The sequence below is a fragment of the Tupaia chinensis genome, unplaced genomic scaffold (assembly GCF_000334495.1).
Source record: "Tupaia chinensis unplaced genomic scaffold, TupChi_1.0 Scaffold143705_1, whole genome shotgun sequence".
NCBI classification, from domain to species: Eukaryota; Metazoa; Chordata; class Mammalia; order Scandentia; family Tupaiidae; genus Tupaia; species Tupaia belangeri.
In genome coordinates, this window is record NW_006203553.1 from 432,311 (window position 1) to 454,940 (window position 22,630).

Sequence of the window (22,630 nt, forward strand, 5' to 3'; positions counted from 1 at the left end):
TACCATCTGCTGGTCCCAGAAGAGTAGCTTTTACAAATTTATTTTACTAAAAGATAACGTATTCATCCTCTTTGTACCTATTATATACATTTGTATGAAATTAATCATTTTTTTAATTCCACTAACCTCTAAAGTGCCACAATCACACTGTTCACCAGCTTCCAATTGTCCATTGCCACATATTTTCTTTGGGGCTTGTCTATAAGCTGGCACATCGATAGGTGTATTCTGAAGACATCCAAAGTCACCATTAGAAGCAAAATATTTAAAGTCTTCCAAGCTACAGGTGCTAAAATCCTTTACACCGCTAGAGTACCTAAAATATATTAAAAAAATAAGCATGACAAAAAACAGTACAGGTATAGATCTCTCTACTTCCCATTTTTAAAAAGAGATATAAACTTCATTATAGTTAGTGGAAAACAATAAGCACACTTCAAAAATATTTATTGTATTGCTAACATGTTTTTAATATACTTCTCTAATTCTACCAAAAAAATGAAAAAAAATTATTCAAAAATTATTTTTTTATTTTCCATCCTGTTTGACACAATGCTTGGTATGTATCCTATGACCTTTGTTAAGTCTTTACACATACTAGCTGTTTCATTCTTATTTATCTTCCTAGGCTCAAACAACTGAAATTTAAATTTGGGGCTCAGTATTTCACATAGATTTATTTATTTTGAACTGTGTCTATGAATGCCATGGTAAATTTATTAATATTGACTTTAATAACGTATTTTAGAGTTTCTGCTCTCTATCATTAATTATTTTTCAAATAAAAATAAATTACGTATATTCAATCTAGATAAAAGGACAAAGATTTGTTCTTCCTGCTTCATTTCATTAAGGACAAGTCAAAAATCTGAGAATAACGTAAGAAGCTACTTGAGGAGAATTCTGAAAGGTCGAAAGTGGGAAGTATGGCCTGGCCTTGTGGTCAAATGGTCAAGGGACCCAGATTCCACGTGGACAACCACAGCCAAATCCCAGCCCTGGCAATTTGAAGAAGATGCTAGGAATGTGTTTGTGTGCACAAAAGTCCAGCATGATGGAGAAACGGAGTGGAAGGGACTGACGCATGACCACACTCCATTGGGAGGTGTTTTCTCTCTCTCCTCCCTCTCTGTCTTTTGGTCTCTCTCTGGTGAGTACACATGCCCTCTGGCAAAATTGAAAGAAAGAAAGAAAAGAGAGGGAGGGAGGGAAGCAGGTTTGGGTTCTCAGACTGAAGGAACCACACAGCAGTTGTACACCTTCCATCTCTCCTTCCAACAGAAGACAATGATATAGGCCCAATATGTTCAGAACCACTACCCGGCAACAACCCAGGGTAGGCTCACTCTTTAAGATCGAATGGGAACCCTACTAAAAACATCGGGGGAACTGGCCACAACCAACAAGAGAGAGTAATCAGAATCCCTGCTAACAGTAATTTGTCAAAGGGAAGTGACCTGGTTTGCTGGGTCTCAAATTCCCAGAGTCACCAGGTAAGGAGGCCACACTGGCAAAAAGGATCCACGATATAGCCAGGAAATCATTCTTTGGCTCCCACAAGTAGGAAAATTCCTATGATCACAAATGCCCAGGCAAGCAGGCCTCTTCATCACTGTCAGCCTACGACATCCCTCTTCTACTTAAGGAAATGAGGCAGCAGGAGGGGGGACATTTCTGCCACCCAGAGAGCACACGAGTGACACATGACACCGTGTGATGATGGCAGAATGAGGAAAAATAAAACAAAAGAAACATGGGAATAAGGATGCTAGTTTAGATAATATCTTTATCTCAGAAAAGAAACTATTGCTAACATCGTGCTACAGTTTCATAAACAATAGCATCTTGAAAAACTGAATGCTTTTCTCCTAATATTGGAAAGAAGACAAAAATATGCTCTCACCACTTCCATCCACACTGGACTGGTTATTTCAAGTATAACCAAGCTATAAATAAAAAGACATGCAAAAAAAGCTAAAAAGGAAAAAACAAACAAAGAAATAAAATACTACTCTGACTCACAGATGACAAAATTCTGTTCACAGAAACTCTTGAGAAATCCATAAATAGAATCTCCCAGAATATCTACACAAACTTCACAAGTTTTCAGCACACAAGGTCAATAGATAAAAATCTATTTTATTTCAATGCACTAGCAAAGAGCAGCCAAAAGTGAAATTTAAAAGACAATTCAGTCAATATAGCATAAAACAGGATAAAATGCTTAACAAATGTAACCAAAAAAAGGTGCAAGAGCTATAAATGGTAAAATACAACACGTTTCGGAACGACACTAAAAGGGACTTAAAGACGTGAGGACATGTACCTTATCAAAGGATCAACAAATTCATTATTGTTCAATATTGTTAAGGTAATTCTCCTGAAATTGAATTATGCTATTGAAAAATGCAGTATTATCAAAATCCCAGTGGGACTTTCTTATAGAAACTTGGTAATTGATTAAAAAATGTATATGAAAATGTACAGAATAAGGCCTCTAATTTTGTTCTTTGAGCTTAGGACTTCTTGTCTATTTGGAGTCTTTTGTCATTTCACATGAATTTTAAGAATTTTTTCCTAATTCTACAAAAAAAAATGATTTTGATATTTCCATGGGAATGTCATTGAATCTACAGATTGCTTTGGGTATTATGGATATAGTTTTTAAAGAATTATTTCATTTCATTTCATTTCATTAATTTACTTATTTAATTTACCAGAGGGCAGAGAGAGGGAGAGGGAACGTGAAAAAGCACGCCTGCAGGTTGGTTACTCAAACCGTGATCAGCCATGTGGGACTCCAGCACCTTAACCACTATGCCACCTGGCAGCCCAAAGAATATTTCAATAAGATTTATTCTTCCAATCCATGAATACGAGATATAACTCTGTCTATTTATGTCTTCTTCAACGTGTTTCATCAGTGTTCTATAGTTTTCGGTATTCAGACCTTCCTGAATAACTAAAATTGCACAATTCATAATGTTTGACCCTAGAGGGTGCCCTTGAGCTAGCCAAAAGGAGTGGATCTATCAAGGTTCTAGAAAAGAGAAAGAGAATTTCTCCAGGTCTGAGAAACCCGCAGGAGCACTGTGTCCACTTTGGTAGGGGTTTCAATTGCACTTGATTAGAAAGTGCATTTTACAGTTGTTGAATGTAGGGTTCTATATTTGCCAATTACTTCTGTTTGATTAATAAAATTCTCAACATTCGTAACCAAACATAAAAAAAGAAAGAAAGGATATGTGTTTTTTAATAAAGAAAATGGTCTTACAGTGCTTTTGGTGTCATAGTGCAAACATCTCCGGAACAATAGCAGTTGTCAGGATCGTCGTAGCTTAGCCCCAGATTTAAGCCAAGCAACTGCACTATGATAACAGCATATGACTCCAAGGACAAACCCCGTAGATACTAAATATTATTTTTTTAAAAAAAAGGAAAAGAAAAGAGTTAAGTAAAAGTTATAATCAGTTATAAAACAGTATTTACCATAATATAAAATTGGTATGTAAAACCCATTTTTAAAACGTATAAATACATCCAAGATACCTAAGAGTATACAACTGTAGTATAGAATTATATAGGATTTTTCAAAAAGTTTATGGAAAATAAATCTTATTGGAAAAGTGTATTTCAACATTTTTTTCCACTGAAATAAATTTGTACTTTAACTCCTTTTTTCTACAAACTTTTTGAAGCTTAGAAGAAATTGTTTGATAGACTGGCTAAACTTGAATATGTCAACACAATAGTCAAAGCATTTTCAAAATTTCACTTATCACATTTCAGAATGTCATTACAAGAGTAATGGAGGAGAAGGGCTGCAATGTGACCGTGACCATGCCTCACTTGGGCATGCTTTTCCCCTCCCTGTCTCTTAGTCTCTTACTCTGGCAAGCACACACTCCCTCTGACAATAAAAATAAATAAATAAATAAATAAATAAATAAATAAATAAATAAATAAATAAATAAATAAATAAATAAATAAATAAATAAATAAATAAATAAATAAATAAATAAATAAATAAATAAATAAATAAATAAATAAATAAATAAATAAATAAATAAATAAATAAATAAATAAATAAATAAATAAATAAATAAATAAATAAACAAACAAGAACCTAAAATGCAGTAATGAGGAGGGAAGTCGTGAATAGATTTTAGAAAAGCCCAGATTTTTTCCAAGCTCTGGTAGACCCTCATTTCCTTTACTCTCTAGAAAGAGATTCCTCTTCTTACTGGAACAAAAATACCGGCCAAGTTAACTGATATCCCAAAGAAATCTCATGAGAAAAATGATACATCAGATGAGTACAGACACTATAAAAGACAGCAAAGTTCCAAGTCCACTCCCTCCAGGCTCTGCTATAAGATCCTATGAGTAGGCGCGCTGCAAACAACAGTTGCCATTTTATCTGTCACCAGAAGACCTGCAGTGGGAAGGAAAAAGAGACTTTCCTCTTCCCGCACGCCATTGTCTCTGCCAGCACTGCACCATCTGCAGCATATCTGAGGTAATATAGATGCTAATTGGCTTTATTTCATTGTTCCACATCATATTTAAATACTCTAACATCACTTAGCACCCCATAAATATACACAACTATAATTTGTCACAGTATAATCTAAAAAAAATTTTTTTCAAGATTTTAATGCAATAACAATTACTTTTAACAAAAACGTGACTAACAATGAATTAAAAAGCACATTCTGTATACAAAGCATGAGCGAGAAAATGGAAAATTAACATAAAAATTGACTATACAATGATATTGCATTAAAAACTGCATACCATAAAATTTGACTATATTCGATAAATATTGATGCATAGCATACCACTGCCCAAAATATGTAAAATAGAGTCAGTTTCATGGTATAGAGAAAATTGCACCACTCAAGCGGTGACGACAGATGTTTTAATCCCAAGTCCAGTCAGCCTAAAATAGTGTCCAAGATCCCACCACTTAGAAGGGTAGACAAACAGGATCGTGGGATGACCAGACCCTATGGAGAGTGTTCATCTCTCTTGCCTCTCACACTCATGTGTACGCACTATATTATGAATAAAAATATACATAGATTAAATAGAGAAAAATAGAGGCCAGCAGATGGTATGGTGGTTAAGGTGCTGGACTCCCACATGGCTGATTGTGGTTTGAGTCCTGGACCTATAAATGGTAAAATACAACACGTTTCGGAACGACACTAAAAGGGACTTAAAGACGTGAGGACATGTACCTTATCAAAGGATCAACAAATTCATTATTGTTCAATATTGTTAAGGTAATTCTCCTGAAATTGAATTATGCTATTGAAAAATGCAGTATTATCAAAATCCCAGTGGGACTTTCTTATAGAAACTTGGTAATTGATTAAAAAATGTATATGAAAATGTACAGAATAAGGCCTCTAATTTTGTTCTTTGAGCTTAGGACTTCTTGTCTATTTGGAGTCTTTTGTCATTTCACATGAATTTTAAGAATTTTTTCCTAATTCTACAAAAAAAAATGATTTTGATATTTCCATGGGAATGTCATTGAATCTACAGATTGCTTTGGGTATTATGGATATAGTTTTTAAAGAATTATTTCATTTCATTTCATTTCATTAATTTACTTATTTAATTTACCAGAGGGCAGAGAGAGGGAGAGGGAACGTGAAAAAGCACGCCTGCAGGTTGGTTACTCAAACCGTGATCAGCCATGTGGGACTCCAGCACCTTAACCACTATGCCACCTGGCAGCCCAAAGAATATTTCAATAAGATTTATTCTTCCAATCCATGAATACGAGATATAACTCTGTCTATTTATGTCTTCTTCAACGTGTTTCATCAGTGTTCTATAGTTTTCGGTATTCAGACCTTCCTGAATAACTAAAATTGCACAATTCATAATGTTTGACCCTAGAGGGTGCCCTTGAGCTAGCCAAAAGGAGTGGATCTATCAAGGTTCTAGAAAAGAGAAAGAGAATTTCTCCAGGTCTGAGAAACCCGCAGGAGCACTGTGTCCACTTTGGTAGGGGTTTCAATTGCACTTGATTAGAAAGTGCATTTTACAGTTGTTGAATGTAGGGTTCTATATTTGCCAATTACTTCTGTTTGATTAATAAAATTCTCAACATTCGTAACCAAACATAAAAAAAGAAAGAAAGGATATGTGTTTTTTAATAAAGAAAATGGTCTTACAGTGCTTTTGGTGTCATAGTGCAAACATCTCCGGAACAATAGCAGTTGTCAGGATCGTCGTAGCTTAGCCCCAGATTTAAGCCAAGCAACTGCACTATGATAACAGCATATGACTCCAAGGACAAACCCCGTAGATACTAAATATTATTTTTTTAAAAAAAAGGAAAAGAAAAGAGTTAAGTAAAAGTTATAATCAGTTATAAAACAGTATTTACCATAATATAAAATTGGTATGTAAAACCCATTTTTAAAACGTATAAATACATCCAAGATACCTAAGCGTATACAACTGTAGTATAGAATTATATAGGATTTTTCAAAAAGTTTATGGAAAATAAATCTTATTGGAAAAGTGTATTTCAACATTTTTTTCCACTGAAATAAATTTGTACTTTAACTCCTTTTTTCTACAAACTTTTTGAAGCTTAGAAGAAATTGTTTGATAGACTGGCTAAACTTGAATATGTCAACACAATAGTCAAAGCATTTTCAAAATTTCACTTATCACATTTCAGAATGTCATTACAAGAGTAATGGAGGAGAAGGGCTGCAATGTGACCGTGACCATGCCTCACTTGGGCATGCTTTTCCCCTCCCTGTCTCTTAGTCTCTTACTCTGGCAAGCACACACTCCCTCTGACAATAAAAATAAATAAATAAATAAATAAATAAATAAATAAATAAATAAATAAATAAACAAACAAGAACCTAAAATGCAGTAATGAGGAGGGAAGTCGTGAATAGATTTTAGAAAAGCCCAGATTTTTTCCAAGCTCTGGTAGACCCTCATTTCTTTTACTCTCTAGAAAGAGATTCCTCTTCTTACTGGAACAAAAATACCGGCCAAGTTAACTGATATCCCAAAGAAATCTCATGAGAAAAATGATACATCAGATGAGTACAGACACTATAAAAGACAGCAAAGTTCCAAGTCCACTCCCTCCAGGCTCTGCTATAAGATCCTATGAGTAGGCGCGCTGCAAACAACAGTTGCCATTTTATCTGTCACCAGAAGACCTGCAGTGGGAAGGAAAAAGAGACTTTCCTCTTCCCGCACGCCATTGTCTCTGCCAGCACTGCACCATCTGCAGCATATCTGAGGTAATATAGATGCTAATTGGCTTTATTTCATTGTTCCACATCATATTTAAATACTCTAACATCACTTAGCACCCCATAAATATACACAACTATAATTTGTCACAGTATAATCTAAAAAAAATTTTTTTCAAGATTTTAATGCAATAACAATTACTTTTAACAAAAACGTGACTAACAATGAATTAAAAAGCACATTCTGTATACAAAGCATGAGCGAGAAAATGGAAAATTAACATAAAAATTGACTATACAATGATATTGCATTAAAAACTGCATACCATAAAATTTGACTATATTCGATAAATATTGATGCATAGCATACCACTGCCCAAAATATGTAAAATAGAGTCAGTTTCATGGTATAGAGAAAATTGCACCACTCAAGCGGTGACGACAGATGTTTTAATCCCAAGTCCAGTCAGCCTAAAATAGTGTCCAAGATCCCACCACTTAGAAGGGTAGACAAACAGGATCGTGGGATGACCAGACCCTATGGAGAGTGTTCATCTCTCTTGCCTCTCACACTCATGTGTACGCACTATATTATGAATAAAAATATACATAGATTAAATAGAGAAAAATAGAGGCCAGCAGATGGTATGGTGGTTAAGGTGCTGGACTCCCACATGGCTGATTGTGGTTTGAGTCCTGGACCTGGTGGCTTGCTTTCCCACTCTCCCTCTCCCTCTCTCTGTCTCATAAAATTGAAGCATAATAAGTAAAATTAATAATTTTTAAAAACAGAAAAAAATAAAATTAATTAAAATTTAACTTGCAAGTCAGCAGAGTGTGGAGGTTTGAGGCACTGGATTCCACATGACCAATTGAGCAGTTTGAGTGCAGGACCCAGCAGCCTGAAAATCACTCTGGGTGTGTATGCATGCGTGCTCAAAATCCCAAGAAGCCTAGAAAAGAGGTTGATCATGGTGTGGCCATCTCCCAGGGGAGGATTTATTATTTCTCCTCTGTCTCTGTTTCTATCTCTCTCTGCTGAGTGTGCACTCTCTACAGCAAAAACTAAACATAAATAAATAAATATTTAAAAATTTTACTTACAAAGGTTACATATGCATTTTTAAAACAATTTGACATTATGATCAGTTCAACTCTTAAATGGTCTATTAATTTTTTCTTAAGTTTATTTATTTCCTCTGTGAGATAGAAATAAATAAATGAGACAGAGACACGAACACCTCCAATAGGGTGATCGTACCACGATCCACCCCCATCCAGTCTCAGCTGGCCTGGATCGCAGGTATAGATAAGCCTGGCCTGCTCCATCTTGAACACAGAGCCAGTGTCCCACATGGAAACCCTATGGCCAAAATAAACAAACATTCTACTCATTTTTAAGTCAACGATACAGAACTTAGTCTTTATGGTCCAAATTAGTCTTCTAAAAGCTATACTAAGTAATATCTTGTACATGCTTTAAAATATTCAGGCAATTTTAAAGATGATAATAATAAGAGAACACAAGATAATTATTACATACCAAAGCAACTCCTGCAGCATAATTCTTCTCACATATTTTTTCAGGAACTGTAGTTCCTATAAAGGTTGAATGATTCCTGAAGCTAAAAATGTAATAATTTTCCTCATAAGGGCATTTTAAATTAGTAGTATTCATGATCATTTTCATAGCAGCAACCATCACTGAACAATCACTATCTCCTCACCAGCCAGCTATTCTGAGTTAAATCATTTATATATTTTTTTCTTAAAGCTTTAGTATTAAGAATATTTCAATGTATATTTGTTCATTTTTTTATTTTATTTATTCATTTTTTTTTAAATTTGACCAGAGAGAGACACAGACAGAGACAGAGAGAGAGAGAGAGAGGAAGCAAGAAAGCAAGCCACCAGACCCAGGACTCGAACCGAGGTCAGCCTTGTGGGAGTGTCCAGTGCCTTAACCACCATGCCACCTGCTGGTCCCCATTTGTTAATTTTTAATTTGGATAAATACTCAGTAGTATAATAAAGACCAGATCTAATAATTCATGCAAAGGGCCACTGCACTAATGGTTGCAGTTTCCACTTTGGTTCCCTCTGCATTTTCAATCTTAAAAATTTTGGTGGCCTCATTATTCATTTATTCACTAAAGATAGATCAATTTTTCTGCACATTACATCTAGATGGTATGATTGTTGATATACTCACTTTATTAGAAAATAAATATATAGGAATTAATTACATGAGAGACAGGCGTGTAAAGAAGGGTAACGGATAGTACAAGTTTATAATCCAAGGGATGTCCAAAAAATCTTCAAAATTAAACAGTTTTAGTTATTTTAATACTTCTCAATATGATTTTATATTGTTCAATAAAGCTTTTCGAGTTCTGTCTTACATCAGCTCCTTGGAACAGGGACTCTAGTTTGCATTTTTTCACATCCCAGGGTAGCTATCAAATTTGCAGAACACAGTATAAATAAAGCAAGTGCTTATTTCTTATCATTAACATATTCTGAATTATTATTTTCATGTGATAAATTCAGCAAACTACACTTACGTAAATAAGTATGTAACATGATGTGGCCGATGGTCAAGGTGTTTTCTTTTCCATTCTAAAAACCTAAACAGTAAAAGATCTGGATTCTCACTAGCAGAAATTTTGTTTTTATTTGACCATATTTCTATGGAAGATATTATAACAGTCAGTTTTAATGGAGTAAGCATCTAAAAGGAGGAGATAAACAAAAAATGGAAAATAAATTTCAAAATTATACTAGTCTTTTATAAAAATACATTTAATATATTTAATATATTTTGGTTATAAAAATCTTTAAGAGCATAGCAAAATACTGTACAGTGTCCATTCATATTATTGAATTTTGACAAAATATATTTAAAACAAGTGTATACAAAACTTACAGTGTTCATAAGGCCAATGATGTGAATTACTTTCTCTGTTACAGCTTTTATATCAGAGCCCATGTAATTAAACTGGAAAAGAAAAAAATAACTTTAAAAATTAGTGGCTATATAACATATCACACCCCCAATACATGCACAATGTGCTATACAATTAAATAGCCATAGGGCTACAACACAATGGAATCCCACAAATAGTGACATATAAATAATAATTTCATAAAAATATTTAATAACTTGATTTTAAGCAATGTTTAATGCATGCAGTTTTCAGCACCATTTATTGCTTATGAAAATTGAATCCTAATTCTGACATGTGGTGTTCTAAAGGATACTTATTTCTAAACTTACATAATATTGCATACGTATAAAACTATATAAAAGAAAAAATTCTCAATTAGTAGCTTACCATTAAGTGATACTGGATATTCATACTATGTTTAAATACATACTTTGATGACACAATGTAAGACATGTTCTAATTTCCTCTTCCATCCAAATGAACATTACATAATGATAAAATAACCAATTTACCCAAGAACACAACAATTATAAATATACATCAAACACACACACACACAGAGCCATAAAAAATGCTTAACAAAAACTGATGGAAATATCCATAATTTCATAATATCAGAAATTCTTAGAATTAAATTTGTAGATTGCTTTGGGTGGTATGGACATTTTAACATACTAATGCCTTCCATCTATGAACATGGACTATCTTTCCAGTTATAAGTGTTCTCTTAAATTTCACTCAATAATATTTTATAGGTTTTTATCATGGGGGTCTTTCATCTCTGCAGTTAAATATAGCCTATATATTTCATTTATGTATTCTTTTGCACATATTGCAAATGGGATATCTTTATCGACTTCCTTTTCAGACACTGAACTACTGGCATATAAAAATATTAATGATTTTGTTTATTTACCTATTTTATTGTAATTTATAACTTACATATAATAGTTGTACATAGATACTTGTGGGGTACAATGAGGCTCTTTAAAACATGTATATAATGTGTAAGGATCAAATTAAGGCAATAATGTAGCCACCAACTATTTATCATTACTTTGTGTTGTTGTATGTACTCAAAATCTATTATTATGGTTTATTTTGAAATATACATTGAACTGTTACCAACTATCTTTACCCTATTATGCTATAATATTCTATAATCCATTCCACTGGTTTAGATATTATTTGTATCTATTAACCGTGTTCTCACTATTTCCCCTCCCCTTTCTAGCTTCTGGTATCCACCATTAAATTCCCTATTTCTATGTAACTTAATATTTTTAGCTTCCATTGAGTAAGGATATTTATCTTTGAGCACCTGCCTTATATGACTTAGCATTATTTACTCCACATTCATCCATATTGCCTCGAATAACAGGAATTTAACTTTTTGGTGGCTAAATAGTATTCCATTCTGTATATATGTCACATTTTTATCCATTCACCTATTGTTGGTACTTCGATTGAATCCCTACCTTACCTATTGTGAATAGCACTGCAGTAAATATGGCTGCACTCATCTCTTTAATAAATTGATTTCCCTTTCTTTTTTTTAATTTGTATTGATTCTTTGCTTAACTCTTAAAACATAGATGAATACTAAAGCAAAAACAGCAGGAACTGGTGAGCATATTATGATTACAGTCCTTCACTCAGTCACTACTGCACATAAAATCCCAGCAGTGAGTAGTATTTACTGGCCCCATTAAGAGGTCTGACACTGAACACCACCTAGAGGATGAGGTTTATCATTCTCATAAGATTCTCTGTGGTAATGGCGCCATCTTTCTTGATTTGGATCAAAGTCTACCAGTTCTACCTGGTCATTTCATTAGTCTCTTCTACTTCCTTCTTCTCAGGTAGAAGTTTTTCCAGCAAAGAGAGTTTATCAGGATACAGAAAGCCATTCTTGGGGAAGTTTATCTTAAATTTGATAGTTAAGTGGCCCTTTTCATATGGTCTATGGTAAATTGGCATGCCTTCATTTAACGCATACTTTATATCTCTGTGCTTGACAATCTGACCTAGATGAGAGCTGATGACTATGGTTCAGTTGTCAAGAGTGGAAACTGGCTTTTGGAAGCCACACAATGCTTCAACCAGCTCTATGTCCATACACACAAAAAGGTCTTCTCCTCATTTGGTAAAAACCGCAAGATCTTTCTGATCTAATACAATGATAATATCTCGTCTCCAGTTCTGGTTTGGTCTCCTTCACCATGGAATGTTATCTTCTGGCCACCTTTCATGCTTTATCAATATGAACTTCTAGAATCTTCTCTCAAACTATCTTTCATCCATTACAACTTTTGTGTCTGTCTTTAGGAGTGATCAGTTATCACTGGGGCTCCATGCATATAGATCCAATTTGCTGAACCATTCTTACGTGATGAATTTTTATTTGCATTCCAGTACCTCGGCAATTGAGACAGCACTCTCTTGCTCCTTTGCTCCTTTTTTTTTTTTTTTTTTTTTATTTTTTTTTTTTTTACCCACCTCAGCCTTCACATTTGTCACAAATCACATTCTTCTGCAGGGAAAATGTTCTTGTTGCACTATTATATACAACTCCTAATGTTACTGATAGCTGATGTACAATTTTTTTTTTTTGAGGATTTTTGATACAGGGTGTGTCTGCTCACCAGAAAGACAGGGAGAGAGAGAAAAACAGAAAGCTAGAAATCATCTACCAAGAGATGGCCAATACCACAATCCCTTTTCCAGTCACCTCTCAGGGTTTGGGGCATGTATGTACTCACACCTGGTGTGAGTTTTAAGCCACCCAGTTTGGTACTTGAACCATGGTCAACTACATGGGAATCCAGTGATCCAATCATTACACCACCTGCTGGCCCCAATGCACAACATTTTTATCTCTTCTTTCTCTCTGCATCCTTCCTCCTCCTCCAAAAAACATATTAAAGAGTTCCATTGGGGAGCCCAAACCACCACCTCCTCCACCCTCTTTAATTACCTGTTCTACTGCTTTGTCACATAATTCCCTTTTCTCTGCATCAGAGAGAACTTCATAAGCTTGAGCAATCTGTTTAAACTTCTTCCCTTCATTTGGATTATCAGGGTGATACTTGAAGGCCAGTTTCCTGTAAACCTTCTTAATTTCTTCTTCAGTAGCAAAACATCATAGTAAGTGGGGTTTTTTTTTTTCACCATTTTCTACAGCCAGTGAGTGGGCTGAGGCTTGCATGGGGGAGCTGTGCAAAGCTCAGGCAGCCACTGCTGCTCAGCTTCTGACTAAGCGTTTTGGAAAGTTACACTGATTTCCCTTTGAGTATATATCCAGTGGTGGAATTATTGGATTACAAGGTAGTTCTATTTTTAGTTTTTTGAGGAACCAACAGCATACTGTTTTCAATAATGTCTGTGCTAATTTGTTTCCACCAACAGTGTGTGAGAGTCCCCCTTTTTCCACAGCCTCACTAGTATTTTCCATTCTTTGGGGGTTTTCTTGTTTGGAATGTTGGCTTTTTTTGTTTGTTTGTTTAGATAATAGCCATTCTAATCTGGGTGAGGTGATACCTCATTGTGGTTTTAATTGCCATTTGCCTGACAATACTGAGCATTTCATCATGTGCTTATTGGTTATTTGTCCTTTTTTGAGAACAGTCTGTTTTAAGAGTGATTACTCATTTTTACAAGCATGATTTTGGGTTTTTACTAGTGGACTGCTTCAGTTTTTAATATAGTTTGGCTACTAACTTTTTGTTGGATGCATAATCCGTGAGTATTTTCTGCCCTTCTATAGGTTATCCTTGTACTCTATCATTTCCTTTGCTATGTGGAAGCTTTTTAGTTAGATGCAATCTCATCTGTCCATTGTCGGTGTTATTATCTATGTTTTTGAGGTCTTTAAAAATCTTTGCCTAGACAAATGTTATGATTTGGATAATGATTTATTGCTCTCAAATTTTCATAATCTGGAATTTGGTCTCCTATGTAAAGGTGCTAGGAGGGGGTGACACCTTGTCTGCAATGACTGGATCATTATGATTAGATTACATAAGCACCAGGTTCATGAATGAATTAATGCTGTCTTGTGGACTTAGCTTCGACTCTTGTGAAAAGCAGAGCTAGAGAGTGGGCTGTTATTTAAATAAATAAATAAATAAATAAATAAATAAATAAATAAAAGACTGCCCTCATGTTGGTCTCTTCATACATTCACCATCCTCTCCACTTCCAGCAGATATGCTATCAAATATGCAGAGGGGCTAATGAAAGTCCTATGCCCTTCAACATTCTGGCCATAAGAATCATGAGTTAAATAAACATTTCTTTCTTTTTTTTTTCCTTTTTTTTTTTTTTTTTTGGAGAAGTTTTTGCTATAGGGCGTGTGTGCTTGCCAGACAGACAGAGAGAGACAGAGAGAGACAGAAAGCAGGAAATCACCCCCCTGGGGGGATGGCTACGCCGCAATCCCTTCTCCTCCTTTCTCCTCTCGGGATCTTGGGCACACACGCACACACGCACACGCGCCTGGTGTGAGTTTAAGCCACCGGGTCTGAGACTCGAACCACGGTCAACTACGTGGGAGTCCAGTGACATAACCATTATGCTAACTGCTGGTCCCAACACTTATTTCTTTATAAAAACTGAATCTCATACATTTCTGTTACAAATGCAACTAAATCCATTGTCATGTACTTTTTCCTTTGTTTTCTTCTACTAACTTCATGCTTCCAGGATTTACATTTATGTCTTTAGATCATTTTGAGTTGGCTTTTGTATCTAGTGAGAGACTACAGTCTAGTTTCATTATTCTTCCTATGGATATCCAATTTTCTCAGCACCGTTTATTGAAGTGATTATCTCTTCCCCACTGAATATTCTTGGGAACTTAGTCAAACATCAATTGTATGTTTGTGAATTTATTTCTAGGCTCACTACTACATTCAATTGGTTAATATATCTGCCTTTGTGCCAATATCATGCAGTTTTAGTTATTGTGTCTCTGAGTGTATTTTTAAGTCAGGTAATGTGATGCATCCAACTCTACTCTTTTTTGTATGGAACTGCTTTATTTCAAGTCTTTTGTCCTTCTAAACCTTATCATTCTTTTTCCTATTTCTGTGAATATCATTTATATTTTTTATAAGGATTGCACTGAATTTGTAGGTAACTTTGGATAATGTTGACATTTTAACAATAATGATTATTCCAATCCATAAATATGAGGTATCTATTTTTTCAATGTCTTCTTCAATTTCGTTCATCAGTGTTTTACAGTTTTTGTTGGGGACATCTTTTACCTCCTTGGCTAAATTTATTCACGTATACTTTATTTTTATTTTGTCCATTTATTGGCTATTTTAAACGGTATGGTTTCCTGATTTCTTAGTTTGCTATTACTGTACACTACAAACACTACTCATTTTTGTATGTTGATTTATTGTATCCTGCAACCTTACTGAATTCACTTACAAATTCTAAGAGTTTTTTGGTCGTTTCTTTAGGATTGTCTATGATCATGTCATTTGCAAATAGGGGCAATTTAATTTTCTCCTTTATAATTTGGATGACTTTTATCATGCCAATTGCTTTAGCTAAGACTTCCAATAGCATATTGACAGAAGTGGAGAAGGTAGACATCCTTGTCTTGTTTCAGTTTTAAGAAAATGCTTTCAACTTTCCTCATTTAGGAAGACATGAACTGTGAGTCTGTCCTCTATAGACTTTATTATGTATAGAAATGTGCCTTATATATTTGTTTTTTAGAAAATCTTATAAAGAAGAGTTGGACTTTATCAAATGTTTCTTCTGCATTGATCAATACGATCACGTGGCTTTAACATTTTCTTCTGTCAATGTATTACATTACATTTACTGATTAACAAATATCGAACTGTCCTTGCATGCCATGGATAAACCCTGATGTATCATGGTGTATACTCTTTTGATGTACCAGTGAATTTATTTGCTAGTATTTTGTGAAGGAATTTTAAAACTGTGTTCATCAGGGATTTGGGTCTTTAGTGTTATATCCTTGTCTGCTTTTGGCAGCAAGGTAATATTGAATGCCTCATAAAATGGCTTTGAGAAGACTGCATTTTTTCCCTATTTTCCATATTTCTTTTTATATTGATTTCTGATTTTATTTCATTATGATTGGAAAAGATACTTGTCTCATTTAAGTCACTGAATAACTTTCCACTGTGTGGATATTACATTTTACTTATGCTCTCATCAGCTGACAGACATTTGGATTGGTCCCACTTTCTGGATATTATACATAATACTGCTATGAGTATTTGTGTGGAAGTTTTTGTGTAGACACCTGGGTACCAAGAAGTGGAATTTCTGAGTTATAAGGTTATTCTATATTTGATCATCTGAGGAACTGCCAGATGGTTTTCCGAAGTGGCAACAGCATTTTATATTCCTGCCAGCAATGTACTGCAGTCTCTGCAGTCTTGCCAACAGTTGCCTGTTTCATTTATTTATCCAAGTAGATAGGGAAGTCATCTCGTTACTGTTTTGATCTACATTTCTCTGATGGCTAGTGACATTGGGAATCTTTTTCGTGTGATTATTGGACATCTGACTATTTTCTTTGGAAAAATGTCTACTCACGTCTTTTGTCTATTTTTCAAAATTTTTAAAGGTTTTTACTATAGGACACATGCACTCACAACAGAAAGTCAGAGGAAAAGTGAGAAGTCACACCTTAGGGGGGATGACCACACTACCGTCCTCCCCCAGTCTCCCCCTCAGGATTTTGGGCATGCACACACACATGCCTGGCATAATTATCAAGCTGCTGGGTCCAGGACTTGAACCATGATCAGCCATATGGAAGCTTCGACCACTGCATCACCTGCTCCCCCCCTTGTCTATTTTTTTAATTGGTCTTATCTTTTTAATATTGAGTAGTAATAGCTCTTTATATATTCTAGGTGCAAATTTCTTATCAGATCTTTATAAGAATTTTCTTCCATCTCGTGGATTGTCTTTTTTGTTAATTTTTACAGTGTCTTTTGAAACCCAACTTTGATGATGATGTTTGATTTATCTACTTATCTTTTTGTTGCTCATACTTCTGGTGCACTAAAAACTACAATTGTCATGAAGACTCATACTTCAAAAAGCATTGCAGTTTTAGCTCTGACATTTAGTTCTTAGATCCATTTTTGAGTTACTTTTTGTATACTGTATGAGGTAGAAATGGAACTTCATCCCTCTGCAAGTGGATATACAGTTCTGCCAACACCATTTGTTGAAAATACTCTACATTCCCTCATTAAATTGTCTTGGCAGCCTTGTCCAAAGCCGACTGACAGCAAGTTGAGGATTAGAGTAAGTCTTATTTATCATGTTAAGCAAATATATCCAAATTTTCACTTTGTTAATTTTTTCCTGAGTAAAATATATGTACTGAAATATGTATAAGACCTTTTTAGTAGTATGCCAATAATTATGGTTTTCCAACTATGAAGTATTTTGTAATGTATGCATACATTTTTAATATTATTCTCACTTTTAACAATAATTTCTAAATATACCTTTTCCCCCTACACTCTACATTAGAATTATCTGGCCTTTAAAGATTTGGTAGAGTTTCTGTGTACCTGGTACTCTTTTGACTCTTTGATCATGTCAAATCAAAAAATATTTTTTTCTATGAACAATGGTCCATTTAGGCTTTCTGCTGCTAATTTGACCTCATTTTACTTTATCTCCTAGTTTATTGCTTTCAGTAGTGCTTCTTCTAGGTTTGCTAGGTTTTTCTTTTTTTTGGACAGGTTTTGGTATACGGTGTGTGCACTCACCAGAAAGACACAGAGATAATCACTTCCCCCCCTGGGGGGAATGACTACGCCACAATCCCTTCTCTTCCATTCTCCTCTTGGGATCTTGGGCACGGCACTACATGGGAGTCCAGCGACATAGCCATTATGCTAACTCTAATCCCAAAGTTTCCTAGGTTTTAAAAATTTATTTATTTCTCCCCTGCATGAGAGAAATAGAGACTACGTGCAACAGAATATTGACATCAAGATTGAAACCCCATTTCAGTCAGCCCCAAATTATGGTATGCAGGTGTACTCAAGGGGAAGGCATCTCTGGACTAGAACCCATAACCTTCTTATTTGGATCAAATTCACAAAGCACTGCATTTTAACACTGTGCTAACCATCTGGCCCCATTTTTCTAGCTTTTAATAGAGAATTTATTTAATTATTTTCAAATGTACTACATAGTGAAATGTTTCGGCGTCTCATTTATTATGGTACACAGATAGCCTATTACCATTACTGCTCCTATTAGATTCGTCAGTTTGGATTGCTGCTTTCCCTAGGGGATCCTAATAACAGCAATGATCTTAGTAGGAATGTCTCAACTCAGGTGGGGATGTCAATAGAAGGGAGTTACATTATATGAAAAAGCCTTGCCACAATTGTTCAAATAACCATAAGTAATTATATATTTTTACCTGAGGGACAAATGGCACAGACCCATTTCTTTGATCATGTCAAATCAAACAAACTTAAAAGAAAAGGTGTCAACATCAGAGACTGTGTGGGAGGAGGTGAAGGGTAGGGCATGGGCCAGAGGGCTTCAGGGAATAAAAACTCAACAGACATAAGAATGTAAAGTTCTCCCTTAGAAATGATGTATGTGGTAATATCCTTGATTTGACTGTCACGTACCGCATGCACACTTAGAAAACACAGTTATAGTGCGTGCTATAGAGACGGGCAACAATAAATGAGAATAAGAAATCATGACATTTTAAAAAAGGGAAAAATGAAGACTCTTGTGTAGATATCTGTTCATTTGTGGTTGGCTTCCTTTGATTTTATACAACTTATTTTATTTATTTTCATATTTAAATAAACCATTTCCCCCTCTAGTGAGCATCTGAATCATCTTAAGCACTCTTCCCTCCCATGCACCTTTAATTTTAGAAGTGAACACCATGTACTTTTCCAAAATGGTTGTGCAAATTGATACTACTACATAGGATGTATAAATTCTCACTGCTGGGACCAGCAGTTAGCATAATGGCTATGTCGCTGGACTCCCATGTAGTCGACCATGGTTCGCATCGCAGACCCAGTGGCTTAAAAAAACTCACGCCGGGCACGTGTGCATGTGTGCCCAAGATCCCAAGAGGAGAACAGAGGAGAATGGAGGAGAAGGGATTGCGGCGTGGCCATCTCCCCTGGGGGGTGATTTCTCATTTTCTGTCTCTCTGTCTGGTGAGCACACACGCTCTACAGCAAAAAAATAAGAAACCTCTCAAAAAAAAAAATATTCTCACTGCTTCACATCTACAAGAATATTTAGAATTTTCAGTATTATTAAGTCTGTAGTATTATTTCATTGTAATTATTTTCACTGCATCATTGAAATCAAGTTAAAGACAAATGTTCATTCATTTTAAAATAATAATGCATAAAATAGAACCTACCAGATCGTTATCCACAATAATATACATTTTAAGACTTCGAGGGTATAACTTGGTAAGTCCAGTTCTCTGAAAAACAAACAATGTGAGTACTGAGGACTTTACAAAAATTTACCTTCTGCTGAAATTATATTCAAAAAAAAACCTGGAAGATATGTTGCTATTGATTACATAATGCAACTGTTTTAAAATAAAAGTTAGATACTTTCCAGAAGTCTTTGGTTCAACAAGTGTTCCGCATGTTAGGAATTTTCAGTTAGACTTCCTAAGCTATATTAAAAACCCAAGTATCTGGAGCCAGCAGATGGTGCAATGGTTATGTGGTTGGACTCCCACATGGCCAACCATGGTTCATGTCCCAGACTGGGTGGCTTCAAACTATTACCAGGTGGACAAGCATGTGTGCTGAAGATCCCAGGAGAACAGAGGAGAAGGGATTGCAGCATGGCCATCCTCCCAAGGGGTGATTTCTCACTTTTGGTCTCTCTGTCTCTCTAGTGAGCACATGCACATAGCAAAAAGCTCCCAAAAAAAATAATAAAGAAACCCAAGTATCTTTTAGTTTTGCAACAACTGCAATTGGAAAAGTTAAGTTTATAACATAAAGCTTTGTTTTCCTTTGCCTTGGAACAATTTTCATACTAATTTTTCATGTGAACAAAATTTCTGCAATCATTAGGAATTTACTTTTAGCAAACAAGATAGTTTAGGCAAGTATTACTGACGTTGACAATCTATGACAGTTTACTTGAGACCTGTATGTTACTCACGGTATTAACAGATCTGCGAAAAAAACTTCATTACTGTGTTTACATGTACCTTATGTAAACCACTGGTACCACCTGTTTTTTTTTTTTTTGAGAGATTTTCACTGTAGGGCGCGTGCGCTCGCCAGACAGACAGAGAGAGACATAGAGACAGAAAGCGAGAAATCACCCCCCCAGGAGGGATGGCCGCCACAATCCCTTCTCCTCCATTCTCCTCTCGGGATCTTAGGCACGCACACACACATGCCCAGCGTGAGTTTTAAGCCACCGGGTCCGGGACACGAACCGCAGTCATCTATGTGGGAGTCCAGTGACATAGCCATTACGCTAACTGCTGGTTCCCCAGATCCCATAATATTTTCACCTCAATTATCCAACTGGGGAAAACAATATTTTTACATTAATTAATTAAATGCTCCCAAATGAAAATTAGTGTTTTAGTTTTTTGTTTTGTTTTGAGGTTTTTTTGAGAGGTTTTTCTTATAGGGTGTGTACACTCACCAGAAAGACAGAGAGAAACAAAGAGACAGAAAGCAAGAAATCACCCCCTGGGGGGATGGCCACACTGCATCCCTTGTCTTTCATTCTCCTCTAGTGATCTTGGGCACGCACGCACACGCACCCAGAGTGAGTTTAAGCCACCGGGTCCAGGACTCGAACCACGGTCAACTACATGGGAGCCCAGCAATGTAGCCATTACGTTAACTGCTGGTCCCTGTTTTGGTTTTCTTTTAGTCCTACGGTCACTTCTGTTTCCAAGATTAATTATGTAAGATTTTGTTAAACTTTCAACTAATAACAAGCATGACGATGAGCTTAAGTGTACTCCATAGCCATCGGAGAAATCACGTAGCACCTTCATAAAAAAGTAAAATAATCTTAATGTTTATAAGTCATCAATCAAGTTGGACCCCGAAAGTATTTTTGATTTCACAAAATAATACCGAATAAGTTAAAAGAATACTTACATCTAAATTTGTTCTGACTTGAAACCGTGAGCTATTAAACCAAGCATAGGCATCCTTTTCTAAGAGAGAAATATGAGTATAATCGATTTTCTCTTCATAAATCATGTGCACAAATCCTGATACGGCCTCCACTGGTTCGATTCCATATGAAATGTTGTTAAACTGCATGGTTCCCCTGAATGTTAAAAGAACCAGAACAAATTTGAAATGATTCTACCAAAACTATTATTTAATATGCTAATAAAAAATTGGGGGCTGACTTTCTTTTTTTTACTTTTTCTTTCTTTTTTTTTTTTTTAAGATTTAAAGTCATCTTAGTTTTCCCACTTTATTTCTCTGTTTTTTGAAGTCTCACTCCAGAACTAAAGTACTATACCACAGGCTGCATAGTGCATATCTAACAATTTGGGGGGGGGGAGTATCTTTTTTTTAAGGCTTTTTCCATAGGGAGAACACACTCACTGGAAAGAAGAGAGAGACAGTGAGAGGAGAAGTGAGAAATCATCCCCCAGGAGGAGTGGCCATGCTGAAATCCCTCCTTCTCCATTCCCCTCTCAGGATTCGGGGCACACACGCACACAGGTGCCCACCGTGAGTTTCCAGTTGCCGGGTTTGGGACTCAGACTGTGACTGGCCATATAGAAGTCCAGAGCCTTAACCACCATGTCACCTGCTGACCCCTTTTTGGTTATCTTAAAGAAAGAGCATGGTAGTAGCATGTACCAGTGTGCTTAAACTGGTTGAGGCCCCTCTCCAAAGGACACAGACTTTCTGAAAACACCTGGGAGGCCCGTAGGCACTCTTTTCCTTAGTTGAGGTCTTTTCTCTTTGATGCTCCTGGATCATCGCTGACCCGTTACAGCCTCTGTCATTTGCTTGTGCGGGCTAAACTAAAGGCCATTCATGCCTGAAAATCACCGAGTATAGAGCCACAGTGGCTACCAGTTTTGGGTCTTTTTGTAACTGTCAATTATTCGAGGAAACTTAGAAATCAGATGAAAACAGAAGCTGAGAAAACTAAGGTATAGAGAGACTAATTAACACCCCCTGCACTGAAGGCTGCTCAAAGCCTTAACCAGCAACTCTGCCGGTGCCGGGGAGCCCGGAGCCTCCCACCGGAACATACGCTGCCAGAGGAACCAATGCTATGTACTGGTAACCGCGATCCATCCTTAGAGGATCAGAATAACAAAGGTGGTTATAAAGCTAGAAAAGATAGACTAATAGAAAAGGAGGATTAATTCACAGGCCAACAGGATACAGTGTCGGTAAA

General features: G+C 35.8%; 1 protein-coding gene across 2 annotated transcripts in view; it reads right to left on the reverse strand.

Moving 5' to 3' along the window:
• The window catches only part of LOC102489471 (disintegrin and metalloproteinase domain-containing protein 5-like), a 61,879-nt gene that overhangs the window by 33,884 nt on the left and 5,365 nt on the right, over positions 1-22,630 (reverse strand). For both annotated transcript variants that reach the window (XM_006164742.3, XM_006164743.1), the window contains 7 exons: positions 21,358-21,532; positions 19,626-19,691; positions 10,171-10,242; positions 9,809-9,975; positions 8,788-8,869; positions 6,192-6,328; positions 127-316 (listed from right to left, as the gene is read on the reverse strand). In XM_006164742.3, coding sequence (XP_006164804.1) covers positions 127-316; positions 6,192-6,328; positions 8,788-8,869; positions 9,809-9,975; positions 10,171-10,242; positions 19,626-19,691; positions 21,358-21,532 — 889 coding nt within the window. The remainder of the gene's footprint in view (positions 1-126; positions 317-6,191; positions 6,329-8,787; positions 8,870-9,808; positions 9,976-10,170; positions 10,243-19,625; positions 19,692-21,357; positions 21,533-22,630) is intronic.